General features: G+C 53.2%; 2 protein-coding genes across 3 annotated transcripts in view; one reads left to right on the top strand and one right to left on the bottom strand.

Annotated features, from left to right (window-relative positions):
• Positions 1-5,836, top strand: part of TCEA3 (transcription elongation factor A3) — a 29,792-nt gene extending 23,956 nt beyond the window's left edge. For both annotated transcript variants that reach the window (XM_077837929.1, XM_077837928.1), the window contains 4 exons: positions 1,882-2,031; positions 3,148-3,294; positions 4,202-4,273; positions 5,718-5,836. In XM_077837929.1, coding sequence (XP_077694055.1) covers positions 1,882-2,031; positions 3,148-3,294; positions 4,202-4,273; positions 5,718-5,726 — 378 coding nt within the window. In that variant the 3' untranslated portion in view covers positions 5,727-5,836. The remainder of the gene's footprint in view (positions 1-1,881; positions 2,032-3,147; positions 3,295-4,201; positions 4,274-5,717) is intronic.
• Positions 5,837-10,524: 4,688 nt separating this feature from the next.
• LOC144277400 (regulator of G-protein signaling 17-like) lies at positions 10,525-11,514 on the bottom strand. The gene is made up of 2 exons (XM_077838160.1): positions 11,221-11,514; positions 10,525-10,713 (listed from the first exon to the last, which is right to left on the bottom strand). Exons 1-2 carry the CDS (start codon positions 11,512-11,514, stop codon positions 10,525-10,527), a joined length of 483 nt encoding a protein of 160 aa, XP_077694286.1.
• Between the last annotated feature and the right edge of the window lie 6,042 nt (positions 11,515-17,556).

The raw sequence follows: 17,556 nt of genomic DNA, 5'->3' as shown, positions 1-17,556 counted from the left end.
TTGGCCTGTTGGTGGGGCTGGAACTTAGAATCTCCCCGACTGCATTTAGCTAGATGTAAATTTAACAACAGCCGATGCCTGTCCCGGGGTCCGGAGGTCCGAATGCACCGCTAACAAAACGATAAACCCCAGCATCATTTCGACAGAGACGCAGCCGGCCAGACACCTCCGCAGGCTCCTTCCCTCCCCTTCTTCGCTTACCCTCAGCCCTCTCCAGCAGGAGAATCTTGCTGTGTGCCCAAAGGCAGGCTGTTTCAGAGCAAGATCCTAGAATCATAGAATATCAGGGTTGGAAGGGACCCCTGAAGGTCATCTAGTCCAACCCCCTGCTCGAAGCAGGACCAATTCCCAGTTAAATCATCCCAGCCAGGGCTTTGTCAAGCCTGACCTTAAAAACCTCTAAGGAAGGAGATTCTACCACCTCCCTAGGTAACGCATTCCAGTGTTTCACCACCCTCCTAGTGAAAAAGTTTTTCCTAATATCCAATCTAAACCTCCCCCACTGCCACTTGAGACCATTACTCCTCGTTCTGTCACCTGCTACCATTGAGAACAGTCTAGAGCCAGAGTCTTGGAGCCCCCGCAGAGAACGCCCTGCCACCCTGCCAGCTGGCCCCTCTCTTTTATAACGAGGGGAGTCAGTTCGGGTGCCCCTGCTGATGGTGACTGTGTGGAGCTCTAAGCAGGCTCCCGGTCGGTCTCCACTGCATCTGGGAGGTGGCTGCAGCACCTGTAGACTCACCCAAGCCAGCTTCGCTCGAGTAACAGCGGGAGGGAAGCCGTGGCAGCATGGATGTGGCAGGAGCTACCCCGGCCCACCCAGTCCCCTGGGTACATACCCAGGCCACTACCCAGGCTGCTGGGGCTTCGCTCCTGTTGTTACTCAGCTAGCTTTGATCAAGGCTGGCTCGGGTCTGTCTACACATGCTGCACTCACGCCTCTGACTGCAGCGTAGCCAGACCCTTAAACCTACAGGGGGGCATGTCACACACAAGTGGGTGACTCCTGTGCCCCCAGAACTCTCTCTGTAGTCAATGGGAGTCGTCCTGTGCTTCAGGGGCCCCCACAAAGGTACATTGCTCAGGTTTCGGCTTCAGCCCCATGTGGCAGGGCTCAGGGCCCCGGACTTCAGCCCCATGCGGCGAGACTTCGGCTTTCTGCCCTGGACCCCAGCTAGTCTAACACTGGCCATGCTTGGCGGACTCCCGGAAACCTGCTTGCGGCCCTCCAGGGGGCCCCGGACCCCTGGTTGAGAACCACTGCATTAATGCACTGGCGGGCTGGAGCTCAGATGAGGTATGTTCTGCACATCGCCACCTCGTGGCTGAACGGTGCAGTGCAGTGAAGCGTTCCATTTCAGCTTCAGCAAGGTGAAGGGGAGGTTAAGCGGCCTGCCCTGTCCTGCACCTGTACCTTACAGGGAAGCTACCGTGTAATAGACAAGAGATTAGTGAGAAGAGGGAGGACTGGATCCTGCTGGCAAAACATTCATGATTTCAACAGGAGCAGGGCCAGCCCCAAAATCACTGGTCTCCAATACAAACTCAAGTCTCAGGCCAGGTTTAATGAAGGCAACTCTGGGTCTGTTTCCTAGAGAGCCTGGGGTCCAGCCAGGGCTTGGCATCAAAGCCACAGGAAGCTGAAGAGCTTTGCCTGAGTTCTAGGGTTTGTTTGAATCCAAACGTTGAAAGCAAAACCTAGGGAGGTAGAAACTTTGGAAGATGTTCCCACGAAACCCCAGAGTGTGGCCTGGTTCTCTGGGTGTCCCAAAGCCCAGATGGGCCCCTCTAAGGGTATCCACTGATACCTGTACATTCATAACCCACCGCTGCGGTGTCCTGTCATCCTTGGGCTCTTATTCCTTGACGGTGCCACATATCTTCCAGGAGCTGAAGAGCACCGACATGAAGTACCGCAACCGCGTGAGAAGCAGGATCAGTAACCTGAAGGACCCCAAGAACCCCAACCTGCGGAGGAATGTGCTGAATGGAGCCATCTCCCCCAGCCTCATTGCTAGGATGACTGCAGAGGTGAGTAACGGGGTGGGAGGTGTGAAGGGAGGGGGATGCCCGGTGACTGACTCGGAGAAGAATTGGGTCCGTGAGAGATCATTTCCGTCTGCGCGATTGCTAGTGGGAATTGGGCAGAGCTTAGCAGTAGGGCAGGAAGCTGCTGACATGGGAGGCTGCAGGCCCAGGGGCACTGGAGGTGCTGTAGGCTTGTCGTAAGAGCAGGGAGGCCAAGGCAGCACGTCACATGCAGCATCGCTGAGTCTGGCAGAGGCAGCCTGCCAGAAGCGGTGAGTGAGTTTCCCACGTTGCTCAGCGGCATCCCCCATGCAGATCGAGGACAGTTGCAGGGTGGGGATGAGGTGGCCAAAGCATTTGTGCAGCACCCCCTCTGAAGCTCGGGCTGGAAATCCCACATCCGGTGGAAACAAGGCCCATTGTCATAGCCTAGTCCCCATTGTACATGCTGCAAAATCCAAGTGTAGTTTGCTTTCTCTGCCCAGGAGTGTCACAAGGCCGGAATAGCGGGGGTTGGGGGCTGCAAGGTAGGGTTCAGGGGCATTGGCAGAGCTGTGGGGCAAGTCCAGGGCTGGAATAGCAGGGGGGCTTCAGGTCAGAGTTGTGGGGCATCAGCAGAGCTCAGGGCTGGAATAGCAAGGACGCCAGAGGACAGGATTGAGGAGCATCAGCCAAGCCGTGCGTGAGGAGCCCAAGGCTGGAATAGCAGCACGTGGCTGCACCTTGGGTTGGAGGTACGTGGGCAGAGCTGTGGGGAAGCTTGCAGGACTGGGACAGCAGCAGGGGTGCATTGGGAAGGGGACGTGGGGACCCAGGACTGGGATAGCAGGGAACGTCACGTGTCAGGAGTGAGAGGTCTCGGCCCAGCCAACTCTCTTGGTCTCACACTTGCACAGGCCCTCAGTGAGGTCGTGCTGCTGGTGGATTGTAAGAAGATTCCCATCTGATTTCAGATGCAGAGATGGCAGGTGGACCTGTTTGCGTGTGCTTGTCTGTGTGTGCGTGCACTGGAGAGAAGCTCCTCCAGGGACTCTGGGAACCTGGGAGTAAGAAAATGATGCGAGTAGAAATACCTGTTGGGCTCTGTAGCTCTGACCTGGGTACTGTGACCCATTGCAGGAAATGGCGAGTGATGAACTGAAGGAGCTGAGGAACGCCATGACTCTAGAAGCCATCCGGGAGCATCAGATGGCGAAGACCGGGGGCACCACCACGGACCTTTTCCAGTGCGGCAAGTGCAAGAAGAAGAATTGCACTTACAACCAGGTGGGCACCTTGGGCAGGGGGCCTCCAGCCCAGAGCAATGGCTTTGGTGACAGTCCCGCCTGCAGGGAACGTTCCACCCACTCCAGGGTCAGTGCGGAGAACTTGGCTAGCCCACTCCGACTTGCAGCAGGTTCAGCAAATGCCAAGGGCCATCGAACCACAGCCATAGCTAAGGGCTCTTAGCCACCTGGAAATACAGTGGGGTCCTGCTTACCTGAATCCCCATTGCCAGACCTCCCTCTCTAATGGTCTCCAAGCTGGTCTCCTTCCCCATCGACTTTCTTGCCTTCGAGTCTTGCTTGTCTGATAGTCCAGAGAAATTTGGGACCTTCCAACCAGGATTCTACTTTACTGTGATGAGTTATGTCCCTGCAACCTTAGGAGGATTAGCCCAGAGATCCGCGGAAGACCAGAGGCTTCCAGTCAGGCCCATTGCCCCTCATGCCACTCAACCCCTGGACTGCATCTGTTTCCTTATGGGGGAGGTGGCTCCTGGAGGTTCAGCCATACCATCCCAAAGCGCAAGACCTTATCCAGGCCTCTTGCGCCTGCAAGGCTGGGCTGGAATTTAGGGGAGGATCGTACTTTCCTGTGGGATATCCACTACTTCCTGCTTCTGCCTGGGGCTGAGACGCAGGGAGGAGCAGAGGCAGCCTGGGCAGCACGATCCGAAATAACAGGGAAGGAGGAGAAGATAAAAGGAACTTTTCAGATATGGGAACTGGTTTGTGGTTTGGTGGGGGACTGAGTTTTGGGGAAGGTTCGGGGCGGTTCTCATCCCATCTGCAAGGATTCCCTTCCTCCTCCATCCCCAATGTCCACTCCCTCAGAGCTTGGAAGTTAGAAGGAATCAAAGCAGACACTTCCATGCTCCCCGTTGAGTCTGCATGACTGGTTTTCTCCATAGGTCCAGACGCGTAGCGCCGATGAACCCATGACAACGTTCGTGCTGTGTAACGAGTGCGGGAACCGCTGGAAGGTCTGTACTCATTGCTCTCCTTCAAGGGGGAGACAGAGCAATTGCTCTGGAGTGTAGTGTCCATTTCACCCACGCCCAGCATGGCGTTCTAGAATGCAGTGTCCACATCTCAGCCCCATGCATTAGGTGTTCTAGAACACAGCGCTCTGGTGCCACGCTCTGGAGTGTTATATCCACGTCTCCTTCCCCTGCATCATGTGCTCTAGAACAGTGGTTCTCAAACAGGGGTCCGGGGCCCACTGTGGGGGCCACGAACAGGTTTCAGGGGGGGCCGCCAAACCAGGCCACTGTTAGACTCGCTGGGGCCCAGGACAGAAAGCCGAAGCCCCGCCATGTGAGGCTGAAGCTCGGGGCCCTGAGCCCTGCCACCTGGGGCTGAAGTCGAAGCCTGAGCAACTTAGCTTTGCGGGGGGCCCCTGTGGTGTGGGGCCCTAGGCAATAGCCTTGCCTACTGCTCCCTACCGCCGGCCCTGGCTTTTATATGCAGAAAAAAGTTGTTGTGGCCCAGGTGGGCAGTGGAGCTTTTATAACATGGCTGGCGGGGGGGCTGTTAAAAGTCCTGTCGGCAGTGCTGCCCAGCTAAGGCGGGATAGTCCTGTTCCGACACCACGCTGCACCCCGGAAGCGGCCAGCACCAGGTCCAGCTCCTAGGCAGGGGAGCCACGGGGCTCTGCGCGCTGCCCCTGCCCCGAGCACCAGCTGGGTGGTGCCTGCAGGCGAGAGCTGCGTGGAGCCACTTGCGGGCCTCTGCCTAGGAGACGGACCTGCCGCTGGCTGCTTCTGGGGCGCAGCGCAGTCCATGGTACCAGGACAGGCAGGAAGCCTGCCTTAGCACCCCCTCTGTGCCGCTGACTGGGAGCCACCCGAGGTAAACTCGTGCCTCAACCTTGCGCCCCAATCCCCTGCCCCAGTCCTGAGTCCCCCCCAAACTCGGAGCCCCTTCCTGCACCCCAAACCCCTCATCCCTGGCCCCAGCCCAGAGCCTGCACCCCCAGCCCAGAGCCCTGATCTCCTCCTGCACCCTAACCCCCTACCCCAGCCCAGAGCCCCCTCATTCCCGGCTCCACCCCGTAGCCCTCACCCCCGCACCCCAATCCTCTACCCCAACCCTGAACCCCTCCCACACCCTAAACCCCTCATCCCCAGCTCCTTTGGGTCGCCGGCATCAACAGTTTTTTTAAACTGGGTCGCCAGAAAAAAAGTTTGAAAACCACTGGTCTGGAACTCAGTGCCTGTTTTTCATCCCCCTCCAACCTAAAATACACCAACAAGTGTCCTTCTGGATTCCTGAATCCCTCTCTCTCTCTCTCTCTCTGCACCCTCCAGCAACGGGAGCCCACTCCTGAACCGACCCTGGTCTCTTTAGTGGTGTTTTTGCTAGAAGCTTAGTTAGCCCCAGCAGGAGAGGAGTCACTCACTTGTTCCCTCCTGTGTTGTCTTCCAGTTCTGCTGAGGCCGCTCCTGTTTGCACCCGGGCCACCCGCGGAGACGATGCAGCCGGACGGCAAAGGAGAATCTCTGACCATCTAAATTTGAAACTGGGGGTGGGGGTGGGGGTGGGGGGAGGGGAAGGGAAGAGAACTAACCTGTTGAGAGAGGAGCTGAAAGTCCCTCCCTTTTGGCTCCCGAGAATGTAATGAGGATTCACTCACTGGCTAGAGGGAGGGATTGTTTGGCGTTAGGGGTACCCGAGCCTCAAGCCCAGAAGGTGCGATGCCAGGGTGTCAACCCCTAGGAGACTCCTCTTTTTTGATGTCTATATTTTGACTGGAGTGATCATTGGAACCCTAGCCTGGAAGGACCTGCTGGGTCATTCTAGTCCATCACCCTGGAGGAAGCAGTGGGTGCGTGGAGCATGACAGAGCCCAGGGGCAATCTGCCCTGCCAGAGGTTTTGGGGTGCTGTTTGTCGAGCTCACAGGAAGTAGCCTAGCAGCAGCCGAGGTGCCCAGCCCCCTCGCCCGTGCTCGTCCCTTTCATTGGCCAGGTTAAGCTGACCCCTGTTTATTTTTATGAGCTGGGTGATCCCTGAATCTTGGCGGCCTGTCTCTGGCGAATCTCCCTGTTATGCATGGGAGCGGGGCTTTCCAAATCCCAGGCAGCATTTGCTTTCGGAGGCAGAGGCTTCCTACTGTCCCCTGCCCAGGGCAATCCACAGGCCGGTGTGTCTCAAATTGTCATTCCTGGAGTGAAGACTCCCGTCTACCCCCCTCTGCCTGAACTGATCTGGAAGGCAGCTCTCCGGGGCTGTGTCGGCATCAGTCCTCGCACAAGCCACCAGGGGGCACTGAAAGCCCCTTCCACTCTGCCCTTGACAGCACCCTGGGGATGCTCCCGCTCCGGGGACGGAGCAGGTGGAGTCCTGCTGGCTGACACCCAGGTCCCTGGGCTGCGATGAAGTATTGCCAGGGGTGTGCTTGGCTTCTGGCATGCGTTTTGCACGGACGTATGTGTAACCGGCTGCTGGGAGGGCTGGTCTCCTAACGGATGGCGTTTCGGCTCTGGGATGGGGGAAGTACCATGAGAAGAGACCAGTTCTCCCCTTATTTCAGCCCACTATAAAGGGCTGTTGGGGGCAACAGGCGACATACAGGCAGGCAACTGCCACGCTGTTTGGGCTCCCCCAGACCCATAGGCACAGCCTTATAGGCTGCTCTCTGGCTCCCCTGGGCAGTTCTCCATATAGGATCTACTAGGTATGTATACCCTGTAGAGTTAGCACTCAGCTCCCCTTGTCTTCACCGGGCTCTCGGGCTGCTTTGTGGTGTGTGGATGAGAGGGATTGTAATGGGGTTGAAGGCGGCTGGGAATTAGGGTGCAGTAGAGGAACCAGTAGAACACTGGGAGCCTTCTCACCCAAATCAGGGCAGACATTCTCTTTACATGTGGGTATTTTCCATGAGTGTGGTCACAACACACTCTGCTCTGACGCACCAAACTCCCCCTGCAAAAACAGCTAACAGAGGGAGATGGACTGCCTTTAATTCCTCCTCTGCTGGCATTTCGGTGGTGCAGTCCTGGAGTATAAATCCTCCAGCCAGCCAGTGAGGGATTTCCTGCCCTTCAGTGGGAAGTCCATTGAATGACAGCGAGCTCCTGTTTTAAAACCAGTGACCCTCCTTTCCTTCCCGAGAAGATGAGAGCTGAAGATGCACAGGGCTTTAGCTGCATCTGTTCGTGGGTCTCTCCTTCCCATTGGTGACTTGTTTTCTGCAAACTGGATATTACACAAAGACTTGATCCTAATTCCCTGCTACACTTGATCCTGGAACCTGATTTTAAACCCCACACCCCGAAGTGCAGTTACTTTTCGTTGTAAATAATTGTGCCCTTTCTTGGCGGCTGCCTCTGTGTATCCTGATTCCAGGTGGGATTGGCCAAGGAAAATTCCAGGCGAGGGAGGCTGTTCTTAACGGTACGCCTGACCCGACAGGAGCAGGAGTCACATGGGGGGAAGCTGTTATTCAGCGCCACCTCCTACCTTCAGCACCAAACTTTTGGGGTGGTTAACCACTCTGAACTGGGGAGACTTTGAGCTTCACCGAGCGAGACTGGAAATCACTGGGCCCCATGCTGACAGGCTGAAGGAGGTAGAGGAGTGGCAGGATAGAGAAGAGAAAGCACGGGGGTGGGATGGGATAGAGGGTCAGAGCTCCTGCCACCTCAATCCTGCTCTTATGACCCACTTCAGGCTCAGCACAGACAGGGCTGGGTGCCTGCCTGCTTTCATCCCTTTATCTCCAGCAGTCAGGGGACCGTGGCGCTAGTCCCCTGCCATACACAGCGTATGGATCAGCCAGCTTTGTTTTCTCTCTAAGATAGAATGTGTCCCTGCTCCCCCCAAAAAAGTGGGGGTGAAAGGGAGAGAAAATCTCCAGCTAGAGCAATAAAGGTGTAAAGAGTGTTGGCTGGGTATTCGTGCTTTCGAACCCCAGCATGCTGGGGACTTAGCCATTCTTACTGTAATGTTATACCTCTACCGCCTTTCTGCCCAAATCCCGTCACCAACGCGATATGGACAGTGCTGCTGACATGCAGCCAGCTCTGGGGTGGAGGGTAGCAGCCAAGTGACACACAGAATTGGGAGTAGGGGTCATTTAGGCCAAGGTCTCCAGAGCAAAGTCTACTCCACCGCAAAGTGCCTTGGGATCTTTAACGTTCACACAGAACAAACAGGCCCTAGGTTTGCATTTGCATAAGTGACTGGGGGTGCCTCGCTTTATGGTGTCTGCTAATAGGCACCTGGTTTTGAGAGATGGGGGCTGAGTGCTTTTTGAAGGGTTCTCATGCTGAGCACCCCAAAAATGGAGGCATCTGAAACCACAAGCCATTTGTGCCTTCATCTCTGTTAAGGAGGCTGCAATGCCTAGTAGATAGAGCATTGGACTGGGGCTAATGGGTCCTGCACGCTGTTCCTGGCTCTGCCATTGGCCTGCTGTGTGACCCTGGGAAGGCATGTCCCTGCTCCGTGCCTCGATTTCCTTGCTGGCAGAATAGGGCTCACGCTACTGACCTATATTTGTAAATCTGCTGGGAGGAGCTGGGTATTACTCATGTTGAGGTCTCCTCTGGCAGTGACATCACGTAGCCAAGTGCACTGTATCCACTGGAATTATGCTGATATATGCGTGAAAGGGGAACGGTGGAACAAAGGTGCCAGTGAGTGGAGGCAGCATCGTCCCATGGCTCGGGCACCAGAGAAGGAGTTGGGAAACCTGGGTTCTAGTCCTGGCTCTGCTGTGCAACCTTGAGCAAGTCACTTCCCTGCTCTGTGCCTAAGTTCCACCCCTCCCCCCCCTTCCAAAGCAAGGATGATGGTTCTGCTCTTCCCTTGTTAAGCATGTGGAGATCTATGGATGAAAGTGTTACATCATTATTAATGGCACCTGGGGTGGGGGATTTTGTGATGGGAATGCCTCTCCTGAGGGAAAAAAAAGCTTCACCGATTCATTTCATACATAAGCTCCCAAGCGTGTGCGTGTACACCCCCCTCCCCCCCCAGTTCCCTGGGCATTTAGAAGTTGCAGCCTCTTCGAATGAGCTAGATAGGACTGGCCACAAATCATAAAACATGAGTGATATCTTGTAGCGCCAATGAGAGGAGCTGTTAAAATAGCCAATTTTCAGGCAGGATTTTTTGGGGCACCTAACACAAGCTGCCTCTGAGACGCTTTTCTGGGTACATGTAATTCCCATTAGATATATGGGGGCTCACGGCCTCTGAAAATCATGCCCACGGTGGCTAAAGGTGGACAACCAAAACAAGTAGCCACCTTTGCACATAAGGTCTAAAGACTCTAGCGAGTGGCTAGTAGTGTCTGGTATGTACCAGCCAAGTCGTTTTTTTAAATTAATCCCCTGGGGCTTTTTTTATTTATTTTTTTTTTTGCATTCACGGGACAGAATTAATTTTTGCAGCCCCAACTGATAAATAAAATAACGTTAGTGTCTTCTCTAGTTACCATCTAGAGCTAGGCCTGGGAGCTGCTTGGCCGGATTTTAAATGTGCTGGCCCACTGGGACCTGCTCCAGTACTAAGGGAGTAACTGAGCCCTGTTGACTTAGCTCAGAGAGGTGGGGAAGAAGCCCACTTAAGAGATTTATGAAACTCTTAGAAATTCTGAAACACAATTAAATGTTGGTGGGGAACTTTTCGTGCCCCTAAAACAAAAACACGGTGCTTCAAGTTCTCAAAGCTTCACAATCCTAAACGCCCCCACAGATTGAGAAGGCCCCACATTCTAGAACCTATCACAGATCAGCTATAACCTTTGTTCCACAAACCCAGACTCATGTACAAGTCATGTAGTAGAACCCCTAGATCACACACAAGCCACACTCTAGATCCCACTCCTGCTTGTGACCATCCATGTTCTAGAACCGTGGTCCAGGCCACACATATCGTCCATGCTCTAGAACCACGCCAACAGAGATACCATCCTAATTCTAGGAAAAACAATGCTCTGAAAGGCTCCCGATTCTAGGACCCCAGGCTCGTCCCATCTCTACTGGCCCTAGTGAAATTCTCCCAAAGCCCAGCATGAGTTACATCTTGTTTGGTTCAGACAGACTAGAGTAAGTTCTAGATCAACATTGCTACCAAAACATCAGTGGCTTCACCCACGGGGAGAAAGGGAGCACTGAGGCTCTGTCTCTAGGGTTGTCCCATCTTCCCCCGGTGCCTTGAGGAGCTGGCAGGAAGCTGAAGGAGCTGGCAGTATCCTGACACGCGTGTGCGTGCCCGGGGCTTGGCTAGGTGTCACAAGCCAGCGCAGCCAGTCTCTGCTCCAGTGACTTGTACAGTGGTGAGTTCAGGAACCGGGGGTAGGAGTCTCGGTGCATGAGAGTGTAGATTTGCCCCTGGGCCTCGTTGCACATCTGCGCGCTGGGCCTCGCCAGGGACCTGTTGATTGACTCGCGCACACTCGCATCGATGCTGACCTGCGGAGGGAGACGGGCAACGCTCTTGAACCCAGGGACCAGGATTCCTCACGCAGCAGCTCTGCTGGGATGCCCTGGCTGTCCAGGGCCCCGCCAAGAGCCCTTTGGAGAGACCCCAGCCTTTCTCGGGCACTGGCATAGATGGTTCCAAAGTGCCGTGAGCTGCTGTGACCTGGCAGCTAACTGTGAGACCGGGACAGCTAACTCAAGGACCTACCCATTCCAAATAAAGTAGGGGTCAACTCTACAGCCAGGAGCAACTGCTGCAGGGAAGCTCAGCTGGCTGATGTCAGAGGACCACTTGCTTTGGAGACGGTCCCATTGCTGGGGCGTCAGGTGCAAGGAGACACTCTATGCTGCCCTCCCCCAATATTCAAGGCAGTGCCTGGTGTTTAGGGCCTTGTTTTCCTGGTGTTGCATTACGTTGTAAGGTGACAACAATGGGAGGGCATAAGCTGGGAGCGAGGTCCCCTGAGCTGCCTCCCAACAGGGCGGTGGCAGACCTACCTCCCTTGGGGACAGGATAGAGATGTAATCCAGGTAGATCTTCTTGGCTTTCTCGCAGACCTGCTCCTGGCTCTGCTCCCTCTTGAGCTCCTCGCAGGCCAGCCAGAAGGCCATGTTCTCGTCGCTGTGCTCCGTCCGCAGGAACTCCATGAAGACGCTCCGGCCAGCCGGGCTCGCCAGCACGCAATCAAACGAGCGCTTCCAGGAGGCCGCTTCTTCTACAGTGAGCCTAGGAGACGAGGAGAGAGTGAGCGAGAGAGACGTGACCTCTAGACAGAGTCCTGGCAATTGCATGACCTGTTCCCTTCTCAGTACCCCACCCCTCCATCCCCTGGCTGCCATCCATCCCTGACTCAACTCAGTCTGTGCAAGACCTGCCCCAACTCCCTGCCCAAGCCACCTGCTCAGTGGCATGCAGAGTGCCTATCCCAACTCCTGGGCTGATGGGGCTGACCGTGTGGTACTCCCTGGCCCTGCTGCCCCGGATCATCCCCAACTCTTTCCCGTGGCAAAGCCAGAACTAAGGAGATGCACGGGACAGTGTTCCTGGGAGATAAGCCTGACCTCAACCTTTGGACCCGATCTGAATGTTCCCCACATCTCATATGTTCCGACCCAGGGGGATCAGCTCAGACCCAAACTTGGTGACTTTAATTTTTAAAAAGAGCCACTTATTGTTCTTCCTTGTATTCCAGCTTCTGGTCGCTATCTGAGGCCTGTCCTCCTGCATGGTGCATTTTGGGTGGCGTCAGACATACCTTTCTTCGAAGGGCGGGGGGATCTCCAGCTGGGAGACACTGGATGTCTTGTGCCCGAACCGGTCTCTTTGTCTCCTTCTCACCGTCCGACTCCTGAAACGGATGGACGTGGAATTTGTGGTGGAGAGTGGCAGGGACATTTTATCTGTGTTAACAAGGAGGATCCAAGCCCTAAACATGGTTCCCAAGTGGACCGGTAACCATGCAGATTTCTCTGGGTTGGAGTAACGAACCTGTGAGTCTCGTTAGAGTTGGTATGGCAGGACTCATTTTTTCATTTTCTCAGTTGTGACAAAGTTCCTTCTCTGCCTCTGAGGGTCCTGCGCTTATTGGCAGATTTGCTCGCCTCAGAGATTCACGGCAGCCCTCAGTTTGGTCACTCTTGCTAGTGGCTCAAGCCTGCCGTCCACTCAGCTAACCTCATAACTGGCCAGCGTGGGGGAAATGGAGAACAAACCCTGCAGTCTCTGTGTTCCACCTAGTGGGTCAGGGACAGGGCAGATCCCTTTCCAATTTAGACCTTCCCTTCTGGTGTTTCTCACAGACCAGGTCAACTCCTCCTGCGTCTGATCAGGGGCCCACGCTCTACACCAGGTTCCAGCCCAGGGCTCTGTGGATAGCAGCTGTCCACAATGTTCCCTGTATCAGCTGTGTGACAGCTACAACTCCCTGGGCTACTTCCCCATGGCCTTTGCCCCAGCACTTTCTTTATCCTCACTGCAGGATCTTCCTCCTGAAGCCTGATCACACTTGAACTCTTCACTCCTCCAGCAACACACCTTCTCACTCCCGCTCCTGGCACACTCCCCTACTAACTGATGGGAGGTCCTTTTAAACCAGGTGTCCTGATTAGCCTGCCTGCCATAATTGAATCTAGAAAGTTCTTAATTGGCTCCAGGTGTCTTGATTAGCTTGCTTGTCTTAATTGGTTCTGGCAGGCTCCTGATTGCTCTAGGGGCAGTCCCTACTCTGGTCACTCAGGGAATAGGAAACTGTTCATCCAGTGGCCAATATAGAATATCAGGGTTAGAAAGGACCTCAGGAGGTCATCTAGTCCAACCCCCTGCTCAAAGCAGGACCAATCCCCAATTTTTGCCCCAGATCCTTAAATGGCCCCCTCAAGGATCAAACTCACAATGCCGGGTTTAGCAGACCAATGCTCAAACCACTGAGCTATCCCTCCCTTTGGCTTTGACCAGACTCCTGCACCCCACTGGTCTGGGTCTGTCACACTGTATATATGTATCTTCCTACTGTATTTTCCACTGAATGCATCTGATGAAGTGAGCTGTAGCTCACAAAAGCTTATGCCCTAATAAATTTGTTAGTCTCTAAGGTGCCACAAGTACTCCTCGTTCTTTTTGCTGACACAGACTAACATGGCTGCTACTCTGAAACCTGTGAGAATCATTCTGTTGATAAGGGAAGTGGTGTGGCTTGCGGATGGAGTACTAGACAGAGTGGGTTGCAGGAAACCGGGGTTCTGCTCTTGTCTCTGCTAGGTCACCTTGGGCATGTCACTTCCCTTCTCTGTGCCTCAGTTTCCCTATCTGTTAAATAGGGTAATGATATTGATGCTTTTGGTAAAGCACTTGCAGATCTACTGATGAAAAGCACTATATAAGAGAGAGGTATTATTCTCAATGTGGGGGCTCCATCTATTTTCTGTATCCCTCCTTTCCCTGCTGTGTCTGCTCAGCCACACTGAGGAAAAGCCCCATTGTTTGTTTGATAACTAACAATAATTACTTAGATTGCAAGGTCTTTGGGACAGGATCTGTCTTTTCATTCTGTGTGTATATGGTGCCCAGCACAATGGGGCCCCAATCCCTGACTGGGACTTCTAGGCCTCTGACCTCTCTATTCCTACTCGAGATTCTCCTGGTGATCACATTCACTCTTTCGGCTACAGCTTCACACTGGGAGCTGATGTTCAGTTGATTATCCACCACCTTCCCCAAATCTTTTTCAGAGTCACTGCTTCCCAGGATAGAGTCCCCTGTGCTGTAAGTACGGCCTATATTCTTTTTTCCTACATTTACATTTGGCCATATCAAAATGCATATTGTTTGCTTGCGCCCAGCTTACCAAGCGATCCAGATCACTCTGAATCAGTGACCTGTCCTTTTCGCTATTTACCACTCCCCCAGTTTTTGTGTAATCTGCAAATTTTATCAGTGATGACTTCATGTTTTGTTCCAGGCCATTGATAAAGATGTTAAATAGCATAGGGCCAAGAACCAAACCGGGAACCCACCGGAAAGAGACCTGCTCAGTGACCATTCCCGTTACAGTTACTTTTGAGACCTTTCAGTTATCCAGTTTTTAATCCATTTAACGTGTGCCATGTTCATTTTATATTCTAGTTTTTTAATCAAAATGTCGTGCTGTAGCAAGACAAACGTGTTACAGAAGTCTATTATGACAACACTATTATCTTTATCAACCAAACTTGTAATCTCATTAAAAAACAATGATAGGTTAGCCTGACAGTACCTATTTTCCATAAACCCACACTGATTTGCATTGATTTTATTACCTTCCTTTAGGTCTTCATTAATCATGTCCTTTATCAGCTGCTCCATTATCTTGCCTGGGATCGATGTCAAGCTGACAGGCCTATAATTACCTGGGCCATCCTGTTTACCCTTTTTAAAAATTGGCACAACATCAGTATTCTTACAGTCTTCTGGAACTTTCCCAGAGCTCCAAGACTTATTAAAAAGCAACATTAACACTCCAGCAAGCTCCTCAGCCAGCTCTTTTAAAACTCTTGCCTGCAAGGTATCTGGACCTGCTGATTTAAAAATGTCTAACTTTAGTGGCTTGTGTCTAACATCCTCCAGAAATACAAGTGAAAAGTGTGCTAGCATCCCTAGATGATGAGACTGCATCATATGTTTTCCCCCCCAAATACTTAACAGAAATATTTATTGAACACTTCTGCCTTTTCTGCATTACTACTGATAATTCTGCCATTTCCATCTGGTAATGGACCAGTACCATTGTCAGGATTCTTTTTGTTCCTAATATATTTATAAAAACTTCTTTTGTCCTTAACTCTGCTGGCCATAGATGTCGTCTTGCGTCCCTTGGCTTCCCTTATCGATTTTCTACAATTCCTAACTTCTGATTTATATTCATTGCTATCAACTTTCCCTTTCTTCCATGTGTTTATAGCTGCCTTCACTTCCCCTCTAAACTGAGAAGTTTTTTTTAAGCAGCCTGGCCCCTGAATCATGGGATTGTGGCTTTCTGTGTATCTAGTAAGGTGTTCTTAAATGAGTCCCAATTATCATTCACATTTTTCTGACTAAATTCTTCCTCACAGCTGATTTGGCTCAGAGTTGTTTGCAGCTTTGTGAAATTGGCCCTATTAAAGCACCAAGTAAATATATTAGTGGTCTGGACTTTATTTTCATTGCACATTATACATGTAATCAAGTCATGATCACTTGAACTTAAGCTACTGTTATCTTTTAGTTGTGAGATCAGTTCTTCTTTATCTGTTAGGACCAGGTTTAACATAAAATTCCCCCATGTTGGCTGCAACACTTTTTGCGCTAGGTTTCAGAGTAACAGCCATGTTAGTCTGTATTCGCAAAAAGAAAAGGAGTACTTGTGGCACCTTAGAGACTAACCAATTTATTTGAGCATAAGCTTTCGTGAGCTACAGCTCCCTTCATCAGATGCATCCGATGAAGTGAGCTGTAGCTCACGAAAGCTTATGCTCAAATAAATTGGTTAGTCTCTAAGGTGCCACAAGTACTCCTTTTTTTTGAGCTAGGAAATTGTCATCTCTAAGCTTTAGAAATTCCAAGGATGTTTTAGTCCTGCCAGCGTGAGCCCTCCAACATGTGTCACTCAGACTGAAGGCCCCCATGGTCCGCAGCCTTTCCGCCCTACACCCTGTAGATAGGTGCGTAAGGAAGTGGTCATCCTCTTCCTTCGTGCGGTTTAAGGGGGATGTGGCTGACACCAACTAATACCCCATTTCATGTTTTATCGGTTAGAACATAAGCATTCAGGATCATTTGCTTTGGAGTTATCAGTGACTTGGAAACCCTTTTTGACGTAGAGAGCTACTCTCCTTTTGCCCACTCGATCCTTCCTAAATCAGTTCTAACTATTGATTTGAACATTCCAACGTGAATAGCTCTCCAGCCGACAGCACCACCAGAGCACTGAAATGCAGACACCTCTAGGGTCGTGGACGACACCCACCCACCAGACATCATGCTACACACGAATGGGGCCACAGCCAGGACACCAAATCTTTACTCTTACCAGTAAAGACTGTGGGATCTTTAGTGTTCAGTAAATCAGACAGGGCCTTGGTTTTAAAGGCCTCATAGGCGCGGGAACTAGGGGTGCGGGGGGTGCTGCAGCTCCCCTCAGTTTTTGCACGGGGTCCCAGCCGCCAGCTCCATGCCTAGGGCTCCGCTCCCAGACCCGCATGCGGGGTTTCAGCTGCCGCCGGACCCGAGCTTGGGGCTCTGTTGCCAGCCCCAGCTGTGGTCCCAGCCTTGGCCCCTTTACCTCTGTCCGTGTCCCCTCCCCATCCCGGAGCCACGGCCCAGTCCTGGCCCCGGCTCTGGGCAGAGGGGACACAGACAGGGGTACGGTGAGGTGCAAAGTAAAAAAGTTTGGGGACCCCTGGCTTTCAGCACCCCCACTGTAAAAATTGTTCCAGTGCCACTGAAAGGTCTCATCCGGAAGAGCCCCACAGGGGTAAAATGCATGCCCCTCAAGCCTCTAATGCACGCCCTCTCCGAGCAGTCACCTTAAGCAGCTGCTGCAGCAGCACCAGCAGAAGCAGCAGAGTTTGGGGCCACAGCAGCAGCACCGCGAGTGCCAGGTCTCGGAGAGCCGCCTGCCTTTTTCCGGTGGGCTGGACTCCATTCCCTGGAGAGCGGGGGAGAAAGCAAGGCCAGGAGGATCGCCCACACACAGCTCTCCCACCTTCTCCTAATGGATGCACACCGTGGCCCTGATGAAAAGCAATAGTGCAGAAGGCTAACGAGCCTGGAAGGAGGATCTAGAATGACAATCTAGGATGGTGACGAGACTAAGGGTTTAGAACAAGAAGTGCAAAGAAAGCAGAGACTAGGGGACCACCCCAGGCCATTCGGAAGGGAGGGAGCCATCACTGCCCCCAGAGCATCCTCTACAGGGCAGAACACACTCACCCACTGGTCCCCTCTAGGCTGCACCCCACCCCAGGGCACAGGTGACCCTATTTAGATTTGTGGATCCCATTCTGCAGGGACTCTCCAACCAGCCCCCTCCCTCCACACCCCTCTCAAAGGGTCCTTCCGTAGCCCGGAGGGGACGGGCGCAGAATACCACTGGCTCTGCTGGGTAGATTCCCTCGGGGTTGGGGGAGCAGAGGGGATGCTTGCACCCTAAGTCCCACGCCTCAGGGGGGCGCTGTAGTCTCTCGCCAGCAGGCGCGCCAGGGGGACGCCGCAGTGCCTTCGCTTCCCAGCAGGGGGCGCTGCCGTGTCCCGACGCGGCAGCAGGGGGCGCTGTGCCGAGCGCTGGGTCTCCGGCCCCCGCCGCGGCCCCAGCTGGGCTG

The sequence above is a fragment of the Eretmochelys imbricata genome, chromosome 19, assembly GCF_965152235.1.
Source record: "Eretmochelys imbricata isolate rEreImb1 chromosome 19, rEreImb1.hap1, whole genome shotgun sequence".
In the NCBI taxonomy this organism is placed as follows: domain Eukaryota; kingdom Metazoa; phylum Chordata; order Testudines; family Cheloniidae; genus Eretmochelys; species Eretmochelys imbricata.
Note: the sequence above shows the minus strand (reverse complement) of the source record. Positions and strands in the feature narration are given on the sequence as shown.

Excerpts from the sequence above, each read along its gene's own strand:
- LOC144277400 (XM_077838160.1), bottom strand. The coding sequence starts at position 11,514 with ATGCAATTGCCAGGACTCTGTCTAGAGGTCACGTCTCTCTCGCTCACT. Across the intron at positions 10,714-11,220 it reads CTATCCTGTCCCCAAGGGAG|GTCAGCATCGATGCGAGTGT; the intron begins GTAGGTCTGCCA and ends CTCCCTCCGCAG.